General features: G+C 31.7%; 1 protein-coding gene and 1 long non-coding RNA gene across 13 annotated transcripts in view; one reads left to right on the top strand and one right to left on the bottom strand.

Annotated features, from left to right (window-relative positions):
• Nucleotides 1-218: 218 nt before the first annotated feature.
• On the top strand, nucleotides 219-1,461 carry LOC111417715 (uncharacterized). The gene is made up of 3 exons (XR_011639955.1): nucleotides 219-369; nucleotides 447-702; nucleotides 1,062-1,461. It is a non-coding gene; the product is annotated as an uncharacterized lncRNA (long non-coding RNA).
• A 302-nt stretch (nucleotides 1,462-1,763) lies between these two features.
• Nucleotides 1,764-19,983, bottom strand: part of LOC111418340 (discs large 1) — a 439,942-nt gene continuing 421,722 nt past the window's right edge. For 8 of the 12 annotated variants that reach the window (XM_071194892.1, XM_071194889.1, XM_071194886.1 and 5 more), the window contains 8 exons: nucleotides 14,296-14,398; nucleotides 14,076-14,126; nucleotides 13,640-13,681; nucleotides 13,264-13,350; nucleotides 9,161-9,310; nucleotides 3,044-3,326; nucleotides 2,891-2,982; nucleotides 1,764-2,841 (listed from right to left, as the gene is read on the bottom strand). In XM_071194892.1, the coding sequence (XP_071050993.1) occupies nucleotides 2,735-2,841; nucleotides 2,891-2,982; nucleotides 3,044-3,326; nucleotides 9,161-9,310; nucleotides 13,264-13,350; nucleotides 13,640-13,681; nucleotides 14,076-14,126; nucleotides 14,296-14,398 (915 nt within the window). In that variant the 3' untranslated portion in view covers nucleotides 1,764-2,734. The remainder of the gene's footprint in view (nucleotides 2,842-2,890; nucleotides 2,983-3,043; nucleotides 3,327-9,160; nucleotides 9,311-13,263; nucleotides 13,351-13,639; nucleotides 13,682-14,075; nucleotides 14,127-14,295; nucleotides 14,399-19,983) is intronic. The other 4 variants (XM_071194887.1, XM_071194888.1, XM_071194891.1 and 1 more) reach the window with 4 other exon arrangements.

Raw genomic sequence — 19,983 nt, 5'->3', positions numbered from 1 at the left:
CAATTCTGATTCAGTTAGCAGAACATAATGCGTATTTATGTTAAACGATAAATATGAATTGGCTCTTCATTTGTTATTCCGCGCTAGATTATTTTATATTTAGCTATAACGGACATTGCCTTCTCCGTATTAATCCATTATATTGAAATTTTAGTGTAATGTCAAATTGTATTGACATGTTGCATTTTATGTGGGATAAAGTCAAGGTTTATATATTAACTTATATTTAAACCTTGGGATAAAACTCGTTAGAACCGTTCTTTGAAAATAACAAATGGCCGACGTCTTAAGTTGTCATCAAACTCGTTGAAGAAAAATAGTTAAATAAATGAACGTTATTCCAGAAAACTAATAAATCTTTACCCACAAGTAAGTATTGATCAAAATTATAGGAAACTCTTGTGAGTTGTTCTTCGAGTTTGATTCTTTGATTTTTCTTTTTGTAGGTTATGTTAAATAAGAAAATAAAATTATCATCCGACTCACTGCGAAAAAGAAAGGATTGGAGTTCAATGTGGTATCTGGATTATGGATTGTCTCTTGTGTTCTGGGCACTAACTAATTTTCTGGATTGTCTACAGGATTCTTCTTACGGGAAATTGAACTGCTTGTTCTTCGGAAATAGGGTCTTGGATGATCTCGAAGAAGTATCAGTAGTTCTCGGCATAGGTTGTAGGATGATTCTCTTTTTATTTTAATATCGTAAGTTGATTTGACTTTAAAAAATTATCTTAAATTTTTGTTGTTATCTCTCGAGATTCAAAATTTCTTCTATCTGACGACGTGGATTCAACGCTGGTCAGACGACGACTCTTTCACTCCCTGTTCGCGATCTCCTTATATACCCCGGCACTCCAACTGTTTTTTCCTCGTTTCTGATTGGCTCTTAGCTTCGCGCCCTTTTCAAAATTCAAAATTCTTGCTTCGAAACTAGCGTCATCTCTTGATTTTTCTCGGAATTAACCTTCAAAATTAAATTCTTTTTTTCGTTGATTTCTCCCTTATTCCTTTATGAAACGTAATAAAACTTCGTATTCAACGTTGTCTTTTCTTGTTTTCAGACATACATTGGAGTACACGCCAAATTTCAACAATGAGTAAAGTTAGAAAAATTCAAATTTAAATCAAGGATTTCTTCCTCAAAATAACGTTAAAACCTCAAAAGATGGATGAAAAATGTGCTTTAGGAGCTGAACTATAATAATTGATACTTTTGGAAGCAAACAAAACGGTTTAAGATAAAATTTTCACCAATAAAAAATCTCTCTGTCACAATTTCTAGGTTATGTTCTCTCGGTGAACTAAGAGAATGTTAAAATTATCAAATGTAATAATAGAATATTTTAAAAAATATTTTAATGTACTTATCAAAGCCTATGTAAACAAATTTAACGATTCTATCGATAAATTACTGCTCAAAAGCAAAAATATAAAATTAAAAAAAATTTCTCACAATTAAAATGGCGTTTTAATTCATATTATTTCAATCTTTGTTTCTCCAAAAATAAGTCGTAGCAGAGTTTACAAGTCGTTTATTACAATTCAAGCCAATAAAACTGGCACTGATTAACAGATTCGTCGAAATTGCGTCAAAATGCATGAAGTTGCACGTATTATTATCTATAGTATTTGCTGTTACTATTTGTTTTTGTACTATAGTCTATTTTTGCCATAAAAACTGAAATGTTTAAGGATTGAAGGATATATAAATGAGGTTGTGATCGGACCAGATTAGGGAGATAAAGAATGAACTAATAACCAAGTTTATTAGTAAAATTTCTTTATTAACTCAAATAAGTTAGGTCACAACTTTTATCTCAAATAACAATAACATTTCTTTCTTCTGATTCGCTACACATAGATAAATTTTAAGTGTGTATGTACATCATCTCATCGTCGACGATAATAATAATAGTAATAATAATAATAGTATGGACATTCGCGTCGCATATTATTAATCAATTTTTATACTTTCTTTACTCATTTATATAATCAATCGTTAATATATATATTTATAATATTAAATATTGGCAGGGAAATCTCTTATATAATTCAAATATACATACACTACAAAAAACACATGGATAAAACTATTACGGCTAAAACTCTGCTCGGTTTTAATCAACATTTGCCTATTATTTTCATCTCTTAGTTTAATTTAAAGTACCTTTTTTTTAAAATTTAATTTAAACGATTGTTGCTTTTTACTCTCGAGTATATCATTTTTTGAAAAGGATAGTCGCTTTAAATAATTTCGGCTCTCTATTACTATATTTTTAGGCATACCACTGCCATGTTCCAGGGGTTTTCGCATTTCTTTTAAATCGCTGCTTTTTTCAACTCCCAACAATTTAATCAAAATGCATCAAAACATGGTAGTATACAAATACCAAAGAGAGAGCACTAATTAATTTATGAGGGGAGCAATAATTTGTTTTCCTTAAATAACAAATTTCATTTAATTTAAATTTGTTTTTACCGAATCCGACGCATCTCCAAGATACAAATAGAGAATGTTAGAGATAGAGAGAGGAGATAGAGACGAGAACTATTTTTGTTTTTTTTTTTTTTAATAGGGGAGGAGCGGGCCTTTGAGATTATTAATTACTGTTTTCCCACCTGCAAGCATCTTCGCGCCATTTTGCGTTTCTTTCATTAACTTCATTATCAATAATTATTAATTTCAGTGGTGACGCGTCATTTGAGGAACCGTCCACACCGCAGGGGCTAAGCGTCACAGCTTTTCTTTCGTCGGTACCCATATCGATGGGCCCGATTGTTGTGCAATAACATCTTTTACTTGAGCGTAAATATCTTCTGGTGTATCTCCTTGAACAACCGCTAAAATTCGATTTTTATATTATTTGTTATGTTATATTAATGTATTTACCTGTAAAATATTCTCCAAATTCTTGTTCCATTTTTAAAGCTCTTTCAAACGTTTTTTTCGCTTGATCTTCAGTCATTCTTTTATTCATCTCACTAAAATCATGAAATACAAATAAATCGTGATTTAAAAAAAAAATTGTTAGCTGAAACTTACAGTATTGACTCGACCGATTTAGGTTTAATAAATATTGCAATTGGATATAATTGCGCTACTTGTAACCGTTTGATTGCATTTCCGCTTACATCTAAAATACAGTGTTTACCCTTATCGGCTACTTCACGAACAGATGCCACTGATGTTCCATATAAATTATCATTGTATTGCCCGGCTTCTATAAATAAGTGATTTTGGATATCTTTTTCCATTTGTTCTCGTGATGCGACGAAATGATAATCTCTACCGTCCACTTCATATTCTCTTTTAGGTCTCGTAGTATCTAGAAAAATAAGAATTTTAATATTATTAAAATAAAAAACACATTTAAATAATTTATTTCAATTTAAAGCTATTTGCGAGATATAATATGTCGAAACAACCACATGACCACATAAAATAAAATCAGCATATACAAGACTTGCGTGAGACCTGTTATGATTTACGCTGTGGAAACAAGGGCTGAAAACTCTACAACAAAAAGAATCATTCGACCCTACGATCCATAGCACCAGGCTACACCCTGATGGGCCATAAGAAAAGCGGAAAATCTAAGAAAACTACTACAGCCCGGGAACAGGTGCATAGCTCGAAGACCCGTTCGTGACGTCACACATGGATAGGCAACTATTATTTCACAATTTCAATTAGGAAATACAGCGTAACTCGGTTATAACGATCTTCCGGTATCTATTTAAGATAATCTAAATAAATTTGCCTATAACGAATGCAATTATAACGAACTAATTATTATTGAAGAACCACTTCAATAACGGTTATAACGAACGCTTACCTATTTTCGAGGGAATTCCTGAGCGAAATACCTACGACAGGTTTGATTCTACTATTTTTTAAAAGATGGCGCCATGATATTTTTCTTATCTACCGGGGAATCACAAAAAATATTAATGGGATATGGAATTAACTAAGAAAAAACGTAAAATGGCCTTGTTAGTTGATAACCAGAGCCGCGACACGTTGTCGGGCAAGTCATTGGCGGCTCGTCTCCTTCGTCATCACGCCACATATAGTATACCACGCCACTGGCTGAGTATTAGTCGGACAATCAGCCAAACACGTATTGAACGCTGCACCGCGGAGAACCCCTCCAAATCTTACATGGGCCAGCATTCAACCAGTATCGTTACGTTGCGGCACATCGATGTGTTCGATAGAAGCATGTTACTACTGCCTATAATCCCTATAACCGTTTTATACAGATGGTGACATCAACAGCCCGAAACGTCGCGGCTCTGTTGATAACTGCCCTACTCATCCAAAAATCCCTAACTTAAATTCGATCCAGTTGATCTTTATGTCACCGAATACAAGCAGTGAACGTCAGCCAGTGGACCAGTGGATAATTCATTCTCTCAAAAATCGTTACCGATAATCTGTTTTATTGAAAATTGTGCAAGAAATAGACGCTAATCTTCTATTAAAGTGGTAAATGATCACCGAGTCCACGATTAAAAATTGCTTCAAAAAAGCCGGATTCTCTGTTAACAATGAAGCAGAAATGTTTAATGAAGAAGACGACGTGAAACTTACACAGTTTATTTCTAAAAGTTGTATTGGTACCGCCGAAATGAATCTTACACAAGGCGTACAGCTCTGTTCAGATTTAATGCGAATCGTCCGCTGTTAGCTCCGACATGATGCTGGTACTGGAAGAAGACGGAGATATCTTTTGTTTCTATTCAATTCGATTTCTGAGACTAAAGTTACCCTCTTCCTTAACCCAGGTAAAACCGTCCCAGTTTGAAGTGGGCCGAAATGAATCACCCTTTTTTTAAATGTGTTAATTTTATTTTATTTTAAAATCTTTTGATATTTTTAAGAACAACAAATATACGATTTTTTATATGTTGCTCTAATAAATGATTTTAGAGTATTTCTATAAATAAAACGTCAGATAAAAATCTCAGTAATATAATTAATATAATATAAAACTTATAAATAAAGCTTTATGAAACTCTCCTTCAAGTTTTAAATAGAATTAATTATTCAATATCAAAATTACGTGCATTCAAATTTCTCCGATTTCATAAACACAACATGCCTCGTGTTCCTGGTCAACGAGAGTCAGGTTTGACTACGAGGCGAGCAATTATTACACTTCATCAAAAAGGAATAGATAAACGGGAAATTGCCGAACGTGTAGGCTTATCAGTAAGATTTGAAGAAAACGGGAAAGTTGGCCTTACAACATCTAGATCAGGCCGAAGACTTATTCTTAATAATGCTCAACAATGAAGGTGAATTGCTGAATACGTCACCGCCAATCCATTTACAACGACCACAATTATCAAGGATTTAATTCTGCGCAGTCACTGGCCAGCGCAGTCACCTGATCTTAACCCAATCGAAAATCTATGGGCTTTTGTGGAAAAACAGTTCAATAAAAATGCCAACTTTCCGATTCGCAACGTGGATAATCTGCGCCGCAACATTACAGTTGTGTGGGAATTGTTTCACGGCAAAGATGTATGCGAAAGAGTAGTAAATTCGATGTCCACCAAATTACAATGTTGCATAGAGAATAATGAGTATTATACAAAATACTGATAATATTTGATGGTATAATGGACCTTATAAAATTCTCCCCAATTAGATTATTATAATATTTATTATATTTTATATGTATAATAATTTGTTTGTATAATTTGTATAATAATATATTATATAATAGTAATATAATATTTATAATAGTTTGTATAATAATATATTATATTTCTTGTTATATAGGAGTATTATATTTTATTATTTTGATTTTATTATATTAAAATGGTTTGCGATATATTTCAGTATATAGTTTATATATAACTTACTATCAATATATAATTTTCATTTCTTATGAGGTTCGACTTATCGTTCCACTGTATTACCAAAGTAATACAGTAATTATTTTCATATACTTCAGGAATTGTGTAAAGTAAATGGATTGCTTATACTTATTTATTTTCTTAATTTTTCTTTGTGATTCAGTCATCTTGGCCATAAATCACATTACCCCGTTCGGAACTTTTACAACACTAGCAGGTAAAACCTGGATTGAATGCCTCGTGAACGTAGGTCGTTTCTAGTACAATTTTATGCCTCTACGAGCGGCTCTTTTCGCATTATATTTGAACAGAACTGTACGTATAAAGTACGTATACAGGTCTGAATGACGTGCCAAAACTTCAGGGGGTGATCCTTTAGGCAATTTTAAGGGTACTTTCATATGAACCAAAATTTTCCGCCGTTTTTGGAGGGGTGTAGCTCCTTAGGGGAGCCGAAGTCGCCCATAGTGCATATATCAAAGTACCCTTAAAATTGCCTAAAGAATCACCCCCAAAAGTTTTTATAAACCTATAAACTGTGATAAAAATGTGGCAACTTCGGAATTTTTAACAGATGACGAAATTGCCGCTACAGTCCTGAATAAAGAGACATGCGAACGAGATGATGAAGAGAAGGATAGTGATGTTGAGGAAATTGAAACGTTGTCGAATCGTTCTGCATTACAAAAATTGTATGAAACTCGGCGGTATTTACAATTTTACTAATGTATACAGGATGTCTCAGGTAACTTGTTCGTTAGAACTTTTTTAGGTTCCACTATTCGTAGCAATTTTCGAATGTTGGTAACATGAGTTGTTCATTCGGAACTTCGATCTAAAATATTTTTAAGATGACTTCGTTATTTTAAATGAAATGCTTTAGTTTTTATTACACTTTTTAATTGTACATAAAAAAACATGTTGACTTTCATAAAAGTTATTGGTACTGTGATGATATTAGCAAGAGCTGGCGTTAGTACATTTAATAATATCTAAGGATATTAAAAAAATTAGGTTGTTCAGAAAATAACAAAACAAGGGGAGTTGAGTTTGAGCTTCCAACGCGAGCGGGTCTGTCCGAATTGTATATTCTTTATAAAGTTTGTTGCAGGTTTGTATCTGATTCTGGAGGTAGAGTGTTACTTTGCGATAATGCCGTTGTGATTCTGAGAGTGGAGTCGTGAGACAATAAGACATTTTTTTTGTTGCTAAGAAACTAAATTTTAGAAACATTACAGTTTTCGAGTTATTTTGATTTTAAGCTATGAATTTTGAGCCGTATTTGTTAGAGCATATTTTTGCTTATTTTATCTATACGAGCATATTATATGTTGCATATTGGCGAACAATACAGTATGTCTCCGAATTGTGTCCCCGTAAGGTATAATTGACGATACATTTTTGAATTCAAATTCCATCTTTTATAATTAAAGTCTGGATGTCATAAAACGAAATATAACCAAGTTTTACGTCAAACGACCTCAAAGTACCAAAGTTAACGCAAGAAGTTTGTTAACCGTTGCAGGTAAAGTGGTTTTTCTGAGCAATGTACAGCAAAAGTTGATTAAGATAAAATGTTTGTTATGTTAAATTATAGGGATATGCCGAATTTTATTAATTTAGGATATAAAATCAAAATGTAACTAAATTAACATAAAAGCTTATTCAATGATACCACCACCAACACTAACACATAATTCAACCCTTTTCCGACATTGTTTATAACTTTTTCTAATATAGTCCAACGGAATTTCTTTAATAATAGTTTCAACTTTTTGTTTTCAAATCAATTAATATTTGACGATAGGTTAAAGCTAAGTTATCAAATGATAATTGTTAGTTCACTCAGATCATTTGTTTTTATTGTAAAACGCAATATTAGAAAAAAATTTTCAAGAAAAAACTCATTTTTTCTTTTGAATGCTAAATAAATAAAATTCGGCATATTGCTATAATTTAACATAACAAACATTTTATCTTAATCAACAGAAAGACCACTTTACCTGCAACAGTTAACTTCTTGCGTTAACTTTGGTACTTTGAGGATACTTGACGTAAAACTTGGTTATATTTCATTTTATGACATCCAAACTTTAATTGCAAAAGATGGAATATGAATTCAAAAATTTATCGTCAATTATACCTTACGGGGATACAATCCGGGGAAACACTGTATAACATTTTTCAAAATAAATGCATATCTTCAATCAAATATTTTGCAATAAGATTCTAATAAGTTCCAGTGTCCAACAAATATGTATCAGCCAAGAAAATATCCTCGGTAAATCAACATCTAGCATGTTTAAAACACATAGAACTGGAAAAGAAATCATGAGAAGAAAACTACTCAAGCTTTTTTTGCTGAATGTTCCACATCCAAGTCAAAAGATATTCACTTTGAACAAGATCTTTGTAGCACACTAATTTCCGCTGATATACCTCTATATAAAATGCGCAACAAAAAATTAGTATCGTTCCTAGAATCATACACAGTGTATAAAGTACCTTTAGAAAGTACTCTTCCCACAAACTATGTTAAGGAATTTTACAAAAACACTATAGATTAGACCAAATACAGAAATCCATCAACGATCGCTTCTTGCAGATGTCAATAATGACAGTATTTTGGATCATGATGAGTTGACTGCTACACAAAATTTCTTTTTAAATACAGCAGTGCTTGATAAAACGAATTACAGCAGATTTTACTCTCGTCACTATGTCACTAACTTCGAATTAATTGGGAATGTGTTTGATGCATCCGATGAAGAGGACGCTATGTCAATCAAAATGCGGCCTACTACATGACAATTTAATAAAATCAGATTTGATTTTCATTGATTCGTCAAATTATGGCTTCCTTAGTGCATCAATAAAAACATTGGAAACACCTGTGCTTCCGCTTTCTGCACAGGTTGAAGTAGTTACACAAGCTCAGGACTCAATTAATGGAATAAACAGTGAAGCTGCTAACTTAGTAAAGAAAAAAATAGCTATGGTTATTTAAAAAAATCATGGTTTTTCAATAACAATAAATACACTGTTAGTGAAGCACTGGCATTTAGATTTGCACCTATAACTTCAGCAGAAGTGGAACGAAGTTTTTCAATGTATAAGAATGTTTAACGAGCAAACAAAGTTTCCTTGTTGATAATTTAAGTGAGATGTTCGTCATTTATTATAAATCTGTTTCTGTCTTATTTTCTATTTCTTTCTATTTGCTTTTGTATTTTCTTCAATATTTTATTTTTAATTATAAATTGTTGATAAAATATTAAATTTATTTACTTACGTGGTACACAACTACCAAATTTCTCTGGAAATTCCGATATAAGATCATCATTGATACGATCCTTGAGAGGTCCCAAAACGATAACTGGTCGTGTATAAGCGATTTGCATCTGTTGAACTGGTTCGTATGATAGAACGCACTCGTCGTTAGCTGTAAAATAGAATTAACAATGCAAAAAAATATAACCAGAAAACAGAAAAATTAATAATAAATTGAGGATTTTGGTGATTTAATACAATATAAGAATTCGGATGTTGTATTTTTTTAAGTTGTAAACTGCTACGCCACAAAAATCTCTAAATAAAAGCCAATTCAGAAACAGACCTACTTCGGCCAATTTTGCTCTATTTAAATACGGAAACCCAATCCAACGTGTGTGGGGGGAGTACAGAAGGGGATAAAGAGCATTTCTACGCACGGGTGGCGAGCAGGTTTTTGTTCAAACTTTCTAAAAATTAATCAAAGGGGTTCTACTAATTCTAATTGTTGATATTTTTTAATTTCATTATTGTTTTTAAATTAATCTTTTATAACCATAAACATAACCGATTTTAATCATTAAGATGAAATGAGAATGATTGTTAAAAGTATAAAGTAGATTATTATTTTTGTGAAATCAATCGGTTATATTTTAGTTTTGTTTAAAATGTTATGAATAATAATTAATAGTTATTTTTAGAAATTATTTTTTTATAGAAATAGTTTTTTATATATATTTTTTTTTTTGATATTTACAGTTTAAAAAATGTGATAACAAAACCAAAAAAAAGCGATTGGTTCCACTTAGAAATGTTCAAATTACAAAATATGTAATGTAGTTAAAAAAATTAAATAGTAAAAATAAAAAAAGTTGCTAACTTGCAAATTAAACGTAAGAAAAAAGAATATGTTCATTTAAATTTTCAAACCAAAAATTCGTTTCTTTAATAAATTATTTTTTTGAATATTTAATAATTAGAATTAGTTAATAATTAGTTAATAATTTATAAAAGAAACTCATCTGAAGAAAAAAATATCAAAAAGATACGGACACCTACTTACTGGTAACAACGAAATAATTGGGTGTAATAATTCAATAATCAAAATTCTATTTCCTCTAGTTCCTAAGAAAAAAATAAATCGCATCTCGCATAGTTTCTGGCATTCTCTAAGTCTCGTTTTAAAAGAGAGCAGACTAATAATCGCTAATTATTAAAGGGGGAGCCAATATGCCACAAAAAATACAAAAAAAAACTGGGTTCTTGGAGAATATTTAAGAAAAAACGAAACATTGATGTTAAATTGTAAATAATTTATAAACATTATTCTAATTTAAAGATTAAACAAAATTCACAGTTATATATTACCACAATGATGAAGATTGAAAACGATAGGAAACGTCTTGATGCAATATAGTATTTTGTATTACTCGATATTAAAAGAAGTACCGAAAGTGTTGGAACTTACAGAGCAAAGTTATGGGAAGGTGCTGCAAAAAGACAAGGAAAGATAAAGTTAATAATGTTGATATCATGCAAGAAGTTGGAATTGACATAAGTACATTAGAAACAATCGAAATAAAAAGACTTAAATGGTGCGAATGTAACTTCCACGTAAATGTGACTACCAACGTCATCGAAATCGGCCGAGGTTGCTTCTTAAGTTAGATTCAAGTGAGATAGGTGCGACTCGTAATACGCTATGTATTTGGATTCACAAAGTTTTGGTATCCTTGAGGTCTAGACAAGAAAATGTCTGGATGAATTCTGGCTAAATTTTGAACTCCTAGAAAAAGTCTGAAATTGTACTGCCCATAAAACATTCCGTTTAGCCGTACCTCTCTTAAGATGGGTAGTAGGTAGCACTAGTTAGCATAAAATATCAATATGTTGCATATTTTTATTGAACTAAAACTGGAACTAACATTAATGTTGAAATGTTTGCTAAACCCGAATGTTTCTAGTTGTAGGTCTAGTGTTAGTTCTAGTTTTAGACTAGCACTGTTACTATGCAGGACTAACAGTATACCTAGAACTAGAATCAGTTGGGTTTAGCCGCATGTCTTTAAAGACGGCTAAACCCGATTGATTCTAGTGCTAGGTATAGTGTTAGTTCTAGTTTTGCACTAGCACTATTACTATGTACGTAATGTACATTGCTAGACCAAGAACTAGAATCATTCGGGTTTAGCAATTTTAAGTGACGCACGGCTAAACCCGAAACTTTCTAGTTCTAGGTATGGTGTTAGTTCTAGTTTTGCACTAGCACTATTACTATGTAGAACTAACACTATACCTAGAACTAGAATCATTTGGGTTTAGCCGCACGTCTCTAAAGATGGCTAAACCCGAATGATTCTAGTTCTAGGTATAGTGTTAGTTCTAGTTTTGCACTAGTACTATTACTATGTACGTAATGTACAGTACTAGACCAAGAACTTGAATCATTCAGGTTTAGCAATTTTAAGAGACGCATGGCTAAACCCGAAACTTTCTAGTTTTAGGTATAGTGTTAGTTCTAGTTTTACACTTGCACTGTCACTAGAACTAACATTAGACCTAGAACTAGAAACATTTGGGTTTAGCCGTACGTTTCTTAAAACGGCTAAACCCGAATGATTCTAGTTCTTAGTCTAGCACTGAACAACAATTAAAACAAGTTAGTTCTACATAGTAACAGTGCTAGTGCAAAACTAGAACTAACACTATACCTAGAACTAGAATCATTTGGGTTTAGCCGCACGTCTTTAAAGACGGCTAAATCCGAATGATTCTAGTTTTAGGTATAGTGTTAGTTCTTGTTTTAATTGTTGTGCAGTGTTAGACCAAGAACTAGAATCATTCGGGTTTAGCCGTCTTAAGAGACGTGTGGCTAAACCCAAATGTTTCAAGTTCTAGGTCTAATGTTAGTTCTAGTGATAGTGCAAGTGTAAAACTAGAACTAACACTATACCTAGAAGTAGAATCATTCGGGTTTAGCCGTCTTTAGAGACGTGCGGCTAAACCCAAATGATTCTAGTTCTAGGTATAGTGTTAGTTCTACATAGTAATAGTGCTAGTACAAAACTAGAACTAACACTATATCTAGAACTAGAAAGTTTCGGGTTTAGCCGTGCGTCTCTTAAAATTGTTAAACCCGAATGATTCTAGTTCTTGGTCTAGCACTGTATATTACGTACATAGTAATAGTGCTAGTGCAAAACTAGAACTAACACTATACCTAGAACTAGAATCATTCGGGTTTAGCCGCCTTTAGAGACATGCGGCTAAACCCAACTGATTTTAGTTCTAGGTATAGTGTTAGTTCTGCATAGCAACAGTGCTAGTGTAAAACTAGAATTAACGCTAGACCTAGAACTAGTACTATTAAGCTATAATGGTTACTGCATTTATATATTGCGAGTTATATGAAATTCCCGGTAGAGTAGTACACTGATTGATTGTGCTAATGAGAACTGACACACAGATTGTCTAAAAGAATCATGGAATGAGTGCCACACAATAAGGCGAAGGGCGGAAAGTTCAAGACAACATGGAGAGAGAATTTGGCAGAAATAATCGATATTAATTTATCGATTTCAGAAACAAAAAAAAAGAAAAATAGAATATGCCTCGTGATGAGAAGTAATTTTTTTAATACTGTCATTAAAATGACCTCAAACAAAATGTGTTTCGTTTTTTCTTAATATTAAAACAGCATTCCATAATTAATTCAAGAGGGCAAAAAACTTCTAACTTTGATAAGTTCATTTTTTTTTAGTATGCATAAAAGCTCGCAGGGTTAATTTAACATCAGAATTTCATAAAAAAAAAGATAAACTATAAAAAAAGTATAAAGTGGAATGAAAAATTGTTAATTAAATCACAAAATTCATTCCATCAAAAAATTCGAATAAAAAATAAAATAAATGTGCTCGAAAAACTAAACACTTAGTGGGCGAAAAATCAATAATCCAAAAAAAGTTAAAGAAAATCCAAAATCTATTTAGAAAAATAAGAGAAATAAAAAAAAAACGTATTGATACAAAAAATAAAATAAGAAAAGGCGCAAATAGGCCCTCAACCCGTATTAAATTTTTAAAATTGTTTTTTTTTTCGCATGCAACCACAAACACTAACACTTACTATAGTCGTCTGTATTATCATTATTCTCCAGATAAATTAACGTGATCTCTTCCATATAAGGCAGTTCTACGCGATACAATATTTCGCCTGCATTTTCGGTACACAGAGAACAAAGCGAAAACAAAAAGAATTCAATGTAGTAAACCAAAAAACACAACGCTCTCTTTTTTGAATTTGTTCATTTCTTTTTGATATGATAACGATGGTTTTTTAGTACTGTAATGCTTTTCAGTGGAGTGAGTTTTTAATTTTGAAATGAGATTAATATCAAAACAGAAGATTCGAAAACGATCTTAATTTTTTCTTCTAAATTATCATTATTAAGATATTTTCGTTTTTTTTATTTTAATTCGATACGAACTAACGGATACTGTACCTTCGGCGTTGGCGTCTTCTTGAGTATAGCACAGCATGAAAGCTGCAACAATAATACAACAGTGACAGACACGCCCTGGGTTCTTTTATTTAGCGTTTTTTTTTCAAACATCAAACATGTGTATGTTCTTTTTTGTGTAATGTAATCATTTTGTGTGAAAAATCCGTTTAAAAAATTAATAAAGATTAATACATTTCAGATTTACACAAAAAATTAGTAGATTTAAATTATCATCTCAAATATTTTTTTTGTTAATAATGTTTAGTAGGATCAAAAATGATAAAATAAAAAATCTGTACAAAGATTTAAATTAATGAGTATTTACATTATACATTTTGTACAATAAATGTACACAAAAAAAAGAAACTTGGTTTCTTATTCACAAAAATTGACGAAATATTTTAGATAATTAATTAATTTAAAAAAAAATACTTACATGATGGGTTTGAATCGGAATCTATGGCGTTAGGGGTAGTACATTGGGAATCTACAGGTCGAAATAAACCAAAAAAACGACTAATAAATAAATTATAAAAGAAAAAAATTTAGAAACGTATTTATATTATTATTACAAGTATTATTCGTGTATCAAGTGTACCTTAAAAAATGTGCAATTTGTTTTTATTTTTGAATTTACGTTAAATTGATTAACTTACGTTCCTGGTCCGAACCGTCTTCCGACTTGTCGTCCTTACTCTTCATAAACGGGAACTTCCGGCTGAATGAAAAGTTTTTCTTTTTCCTATCTAAAGTTGATTGCTAAAAGTTAAGCAAAAAGTTCATTTAAAAAATTGCTACAAAATTCGAAATTAAACGTTATCAAATAATTCATTCAATTAGTTTCAATCACCCATCATTACACAGTATATATATTTTCTAATTAATCAAAATCAAAATGATCTCTCATGATAAAAATTAAATTGGGAGCTTCGAACCACATCTACAACAAATTTTTACCCCTACACATTTTAGGAAAAGAGTTTTAACGTCTTTTTGTAAAGCTTAATCACTTCAAACTAGGGGTACACTTAGTGATGTAAAAAGTGATATTACCGATAATTTAAGTAATATTACCTGCTAAGTTACCGTAATATTACTCGTAAGGTAACCCTCTAATAAGAGACATCTATCGTCCAAGAGTTCAGTTAAAATCGCTCTATGATGTCTGAGGATGTCTGTAATATCAAGGAAATCGGGGAATACCAAGGGATAGTGACGAGTTGAAAATGTGCATGTATGAACGCATCAGTGTTGCCCAAGGTCCGTTGAGTAAACATACTGTATAAGGTTATCCAACTCCCTATGAACGCTGTTGTTATGAACGTATCCCCTCCGCAAAGGCCTATAGACAAAGGTCTTGTTGTGACGTCATTGGAAGAATTGTCATTTCTGTTTTTATTTATTAACGTAAACCAACAAAAACTCTTTATTTCTTGAGATTAATAACACTTGTTTAATTTTTAAATAATTATTAACATAAATATTATTATTATATTATATTAAATTTATATTATATCATAGTATGTTATATTTTTCCTCCAATGACGTCACGTTTCCCACCTCACCCCGCCAACGTCAAGTTATTCGAGTTGGATAACCTTATAACCAATACTCAACGGACCTTGGTGTTGCCAAACGTACGATAATTATCGTACATGTACAATTATTTCAATTCGAGTGCTCAAGATTCCGATAAATAACCTCAGGCTGACATTGAGATGACCAGAGTCATACTAAGATTGGTTTGCATGTTGGCTTTGGCAGAAGTAGGACTTGGTGCGATCAGTTGGTTCAACATGGCAAAAAAAGTTATTGAGATGAACTCATGGAAAAACAAATTTTTAGTGTAAAAAGGAGGAGCTTCAACTCAAGAAATAACACTGCCATGGGCAAGACTGATATAACTCGCAATGCAGTAACCATAGTTACGAAACTACTAGCACTGTCCCACATAAAATGTAACATAGTTTAATAGTACAGGCATTGGATAGTTTTGCAAAAAAAAGTTTTACTTGGAAAAGGTGACGTCCTTTGATATGGCTTAATAGTAGCAGTTCTAGGTATAGTGTTAGTTCTAGTTTTACACTTGCACTGTCACTAGAACTAACATTAGGCTTAGAACTAGAAACCTTTGGGTATAGCCGTACGTCTTTTAAGACGGCTAAACCCGAATGATTCTAGTTCTTGGTCTAGTGCTGCACAACAATTAAAACTAGAAATAACACTAGACCGAAAACTAGAAACATTCGGATTTAGCCGCACGTTTCTCAAAACGGCTTTTTACCAAAAGATGTGCTTATAAGCCACCCACTCGATACATGTTATGAAATCCACTCTTGAATGTTGAGTATGAAAGGGTTAAAGAGTGTGTTAACTCAAAAATAATGGTCGAATTGTAGAAACGATTCGATCTCCAATTATGTTGTAAATACCCCATTGCCGGTTTTTTATAAAACAGTACACACAAAATATAAACATTTAGCAACTTTCTTGGCAAGCCAAATTGAGAAAATCATACAGGATGTAGGCGTTAATCGCTTTCTTGCGATTGTGACAGACAATGGAGCGAATATAAAAAAAGCAAGAGAAATAATTTTCAATAAATATAAACATATCATTAATTATGGGTGTATATACCTTTTGGTCCAGAATATTTTGAAATTAGAAAAGGTTGAACGAGTTTAAGAAGACAGTGAGAAAACACTTCAATCGAGAAAATTTAGTTAGACAAACAAAACAAATATGTTTCATTAAAAATGCCTGTAAAAACAAGGTGGTTTTCTTTTATTAAATGGCTAAAAAGTTTTTTGAATACAAAATATGCTGCTCTCCAAATCTTAGCAGTTGATCCAGATGCAAAAATAACATTAAAAAAAAACAACAAGAAGCTGTTTATTGGATAACAGTTTTTTTGAGCAGATTTTCATAATGTACCACGTATTAAAACCAATTTGGGACTAGAATTAAATATTTTGAAACAAATGCTCCTACAATATCAAAGTTATTTGACACCTTTTTGGAAATAGAAGTTGCTATTATCACGACAATTATTATCAACATCGATATTTCAAGATGAGCAGGGCACAATTTAAAGTATTTTAATGTCAAGAATGAATAAATCGATAAAACCGATACATTTAGCTGCTAATTTATTGGAAACAGCAAATAGAGGACAATATTTAAGGCCAGAACAAAATTTGATTGCCACAATATTTATTTTTGAAATAACTAAAAGTTTTCAGAGGCATAATAATCCTGAAAACATAATTACTGAACTTACTGAATACAAAGTGAGAAGCGGTTTCTTTGCAAAAGAGTTCGTCATCTCTAGTGAAAAATCAAATTTAGTTACGTGGTGGCCAGGAATCGGTTATTTATAGGCAAGGATTTATTCACAGTCAAAGAAGAACGAATCGACTGACCGTTGAAAGAGTTGGTAAGGTCACATACAGAGTGTTTCTGTAAGTCGTGGCATAATTTTAATCACAAATACTAGAGTGAAAATGACAATTCGTGTAAAAAATTTTGATCTAAACCCATAAATGGCTAAGATTTTCTTCAATATTTTTAATATGGTTTGTTTTAGAAAGATTAAATTTGGCAAATAGCGCAATTTTATCATAAGAAATCGTTTAAGATCACTATTGGAAATATCGAACCACGGGATCAATCTATACAGAGTGTTGCCAAAGGTTATTTCTTTAAAACTTTTTTATTATATCATAAACCCTTAAATTTTCTATCATTTAAAAATTACTTTCACTCTTAGAATGTTTTCATTAATCGTAGGTGCCTATAGAAACAAATTGTAAATAAAGACAACCTGATAAAAAAACATTTCTAAATATCGAAAGATATTTACGTGAGACAGGAAATTTAAGATAGAAATAGAAGAAAATATTTTGAATTTTGTGGCAGATCGTTTTACTGCTAGTACACTGTTGATAGCAACAGTTTAGACATTTCAGAATGTCCAAAGGTACGTTTTGGCATGTCGTACATGAACACCAATTGTATCCATCCATTTGTTGAGAGTACACAAACTTAAAATTGCTGATCATCCGTTAAAAATACAGTGTTGCCATACTATGATGGAAAAATGTACTATTGATGCTGCGATTTAAAAAAAAGTACTTTTTACAGATAACCATTAATTTGAGAAATGCTGAAAAACTATTATACTGAAAAAAATCCAGATTTCATGCGAAGTTGAGTAATAATTTGACAGATTTCTTTTAAACGAACTTAAATCTTTTTGTGAATAACTTGAAAACAATGCGTCTAATCAAAAATTTGTAAGAGTAGAAATAATTTCAAAATGAAAGAGGCTTTTAGAAACGTGAGGAACTTGATATCAAATTTAGACACCTATATTGGCTTATTGGCAGAAAATCAACGCTATCACTAAGAAACAAGTTGCTAATATACAAGCAAGTATTAAAATCAAAATGGACATACGGAATCCAACTGTGGGGTTGTACCTGCAAGACAAATGCAAGTCTGATTCAAAGATTCCAGAACAAAGTACTAAGGTGCATAGTGAATGCAGCCTGGTATATAACAAACACCGACCTCCATCGCGACTTGAAAGTAGCATCGGTGTTATCAGAAATTGCATCATTCGCATCTAAACATGAGAAGAGAATGCACGATCATCCCAACATCGAGGCCATCCAACTTCTCGACAACGAGGATGTCCTGCGTTGCCTTCAGAGGATGAAGCTGTTCGATTCAGTGTCCTAGCGCCCGAATCGATTCAAACGCGAGCAATAGTGCGGAATTATAACAAAAACAATAATAACCTAAACGTGTGTTCTGCGTATCGCAGTGGGCGCGTTTTTGTGTTTTGGTCTTAAAACAGTAAAAATCCGACAATATTTATCTATATTATGGGTAAAGCAGACCACTGGGAAAAGCTGCAAAACATTATCTAGTTTAATTTGGTGTTAAAAATAAGTAAGTAATTATAAAGTAATAAGTAAATATGTATTTACTAGGTGTGTTATACAATTGTGCTGTGTATAATATAGAAAAAAAAATTTTTTTCACTCAAGTACTTGCGATTAATATTATGCCAAAACTTACAGAAACACCCTGTATATATCAAACAACCACAATTTAATTAATAAGAAAACACGTCAAGAGGAAGAAAGCGCAGAAGAACATATGGACGATAATGATAAGGTGGACAGTAGAAGTGCTACTGATAACTTCGTCAGAGATGAGGATGAATATGAGTATGAAGATAATCTACCACTTTCAGTACTGATTGAGAAATGAAAATTTTATGACATACTTCTTATTATACAGGGTGATTCACATAAGAACCGACACAGAGCAGGGACATATAGAGGACAATAAATTAAGATGATTTAACGTAACTTACCTCTATACTAAGTTGTACACCTCAGGAGTTATAGGCCTTCAAAGTTGAGTCTTAAATTTTTAAAAAGTCAATATCTTCGTAATACATTAAGCTAGAAAAACCAAATTTGGTATACGTTATGAGTGTACCAAGGGTATTAATTGATAGCAAATTGAACTCAATTGAGGCATTTCATAGGGTTGATTAAGGGTGATGGTATCCTAAATTTTAACAAATTTTTTTAACCTTTTGGCGGATTTAATACATTACTACTTCATTTTATGTAGAATTTAATTCTAAAACTTTTCTTACTCTTATTATTTTTTTAAAAACTATGTCGCTTTCACAAAAAACTTAAATAACTAAAGACACGTATTTCGTAATGTTACTTAAAATAAGAGAAAATTTAGTAGTCGGCTATGAAATTGTAAGTCAAACTTGACAAATAGGTTATAAAGTTATTTGACGACAAGGTTTTCTCTATCTTTTCTCCATCACCTTTCATTCATGAGTTATGATCGATTTTAACACCAAAAGTACCCAATTTTGACATTTTGGGAATTTTCTCTTTATCACCTGAAAATCATTACATCTAAACTAAATTTGTTTATGGATGACGTCTTCTTAGTTGACAATAAACAACATATTCCTAAAAAACTTTTCTCCATCACCTTTCATCCTTGAGTTATGATCAATTTTAATACCAAAAGTACTCAATTTTGATATTTCGATGATTTTCTCTTTTTATCATTAGAAAATCATTATAACTAAACCAAATCTGTTTACGAGTAATGTCCTTTTAGTTCATAATAAACAATTTATTTCAAATAAACTTTTCTCCATCACCTTTAATTTTTGAGTTATGATCTATTTTAATACCAAAAGTACTCAATTTTAACATTTTGGTGATTTTTTCTTTATCACTAAAAAATCATTATACCTAAACTAAATTTGTTTATGAAATTGTTTTTTTAGTTCA

This window comes from Onthophagus taurus, chromosome 3 (assembly GCF_036711975.1).
Source record: "Onthophagus taurus isolate NC chromosome 3, IU_Otau_3.0, whole genome shotgun sequence".
Lineage (NCBI taxonomy): Eukaryota > Metazoa > Arthropoda > Insecta > Coleoptera > Scarabaeidae > Onthophagus > Onthophagus taurus.
Note: the sequence above shows the minus strand (reverse complement) of the source record. Positions and strands in the feature narration are given on the sequence as shown.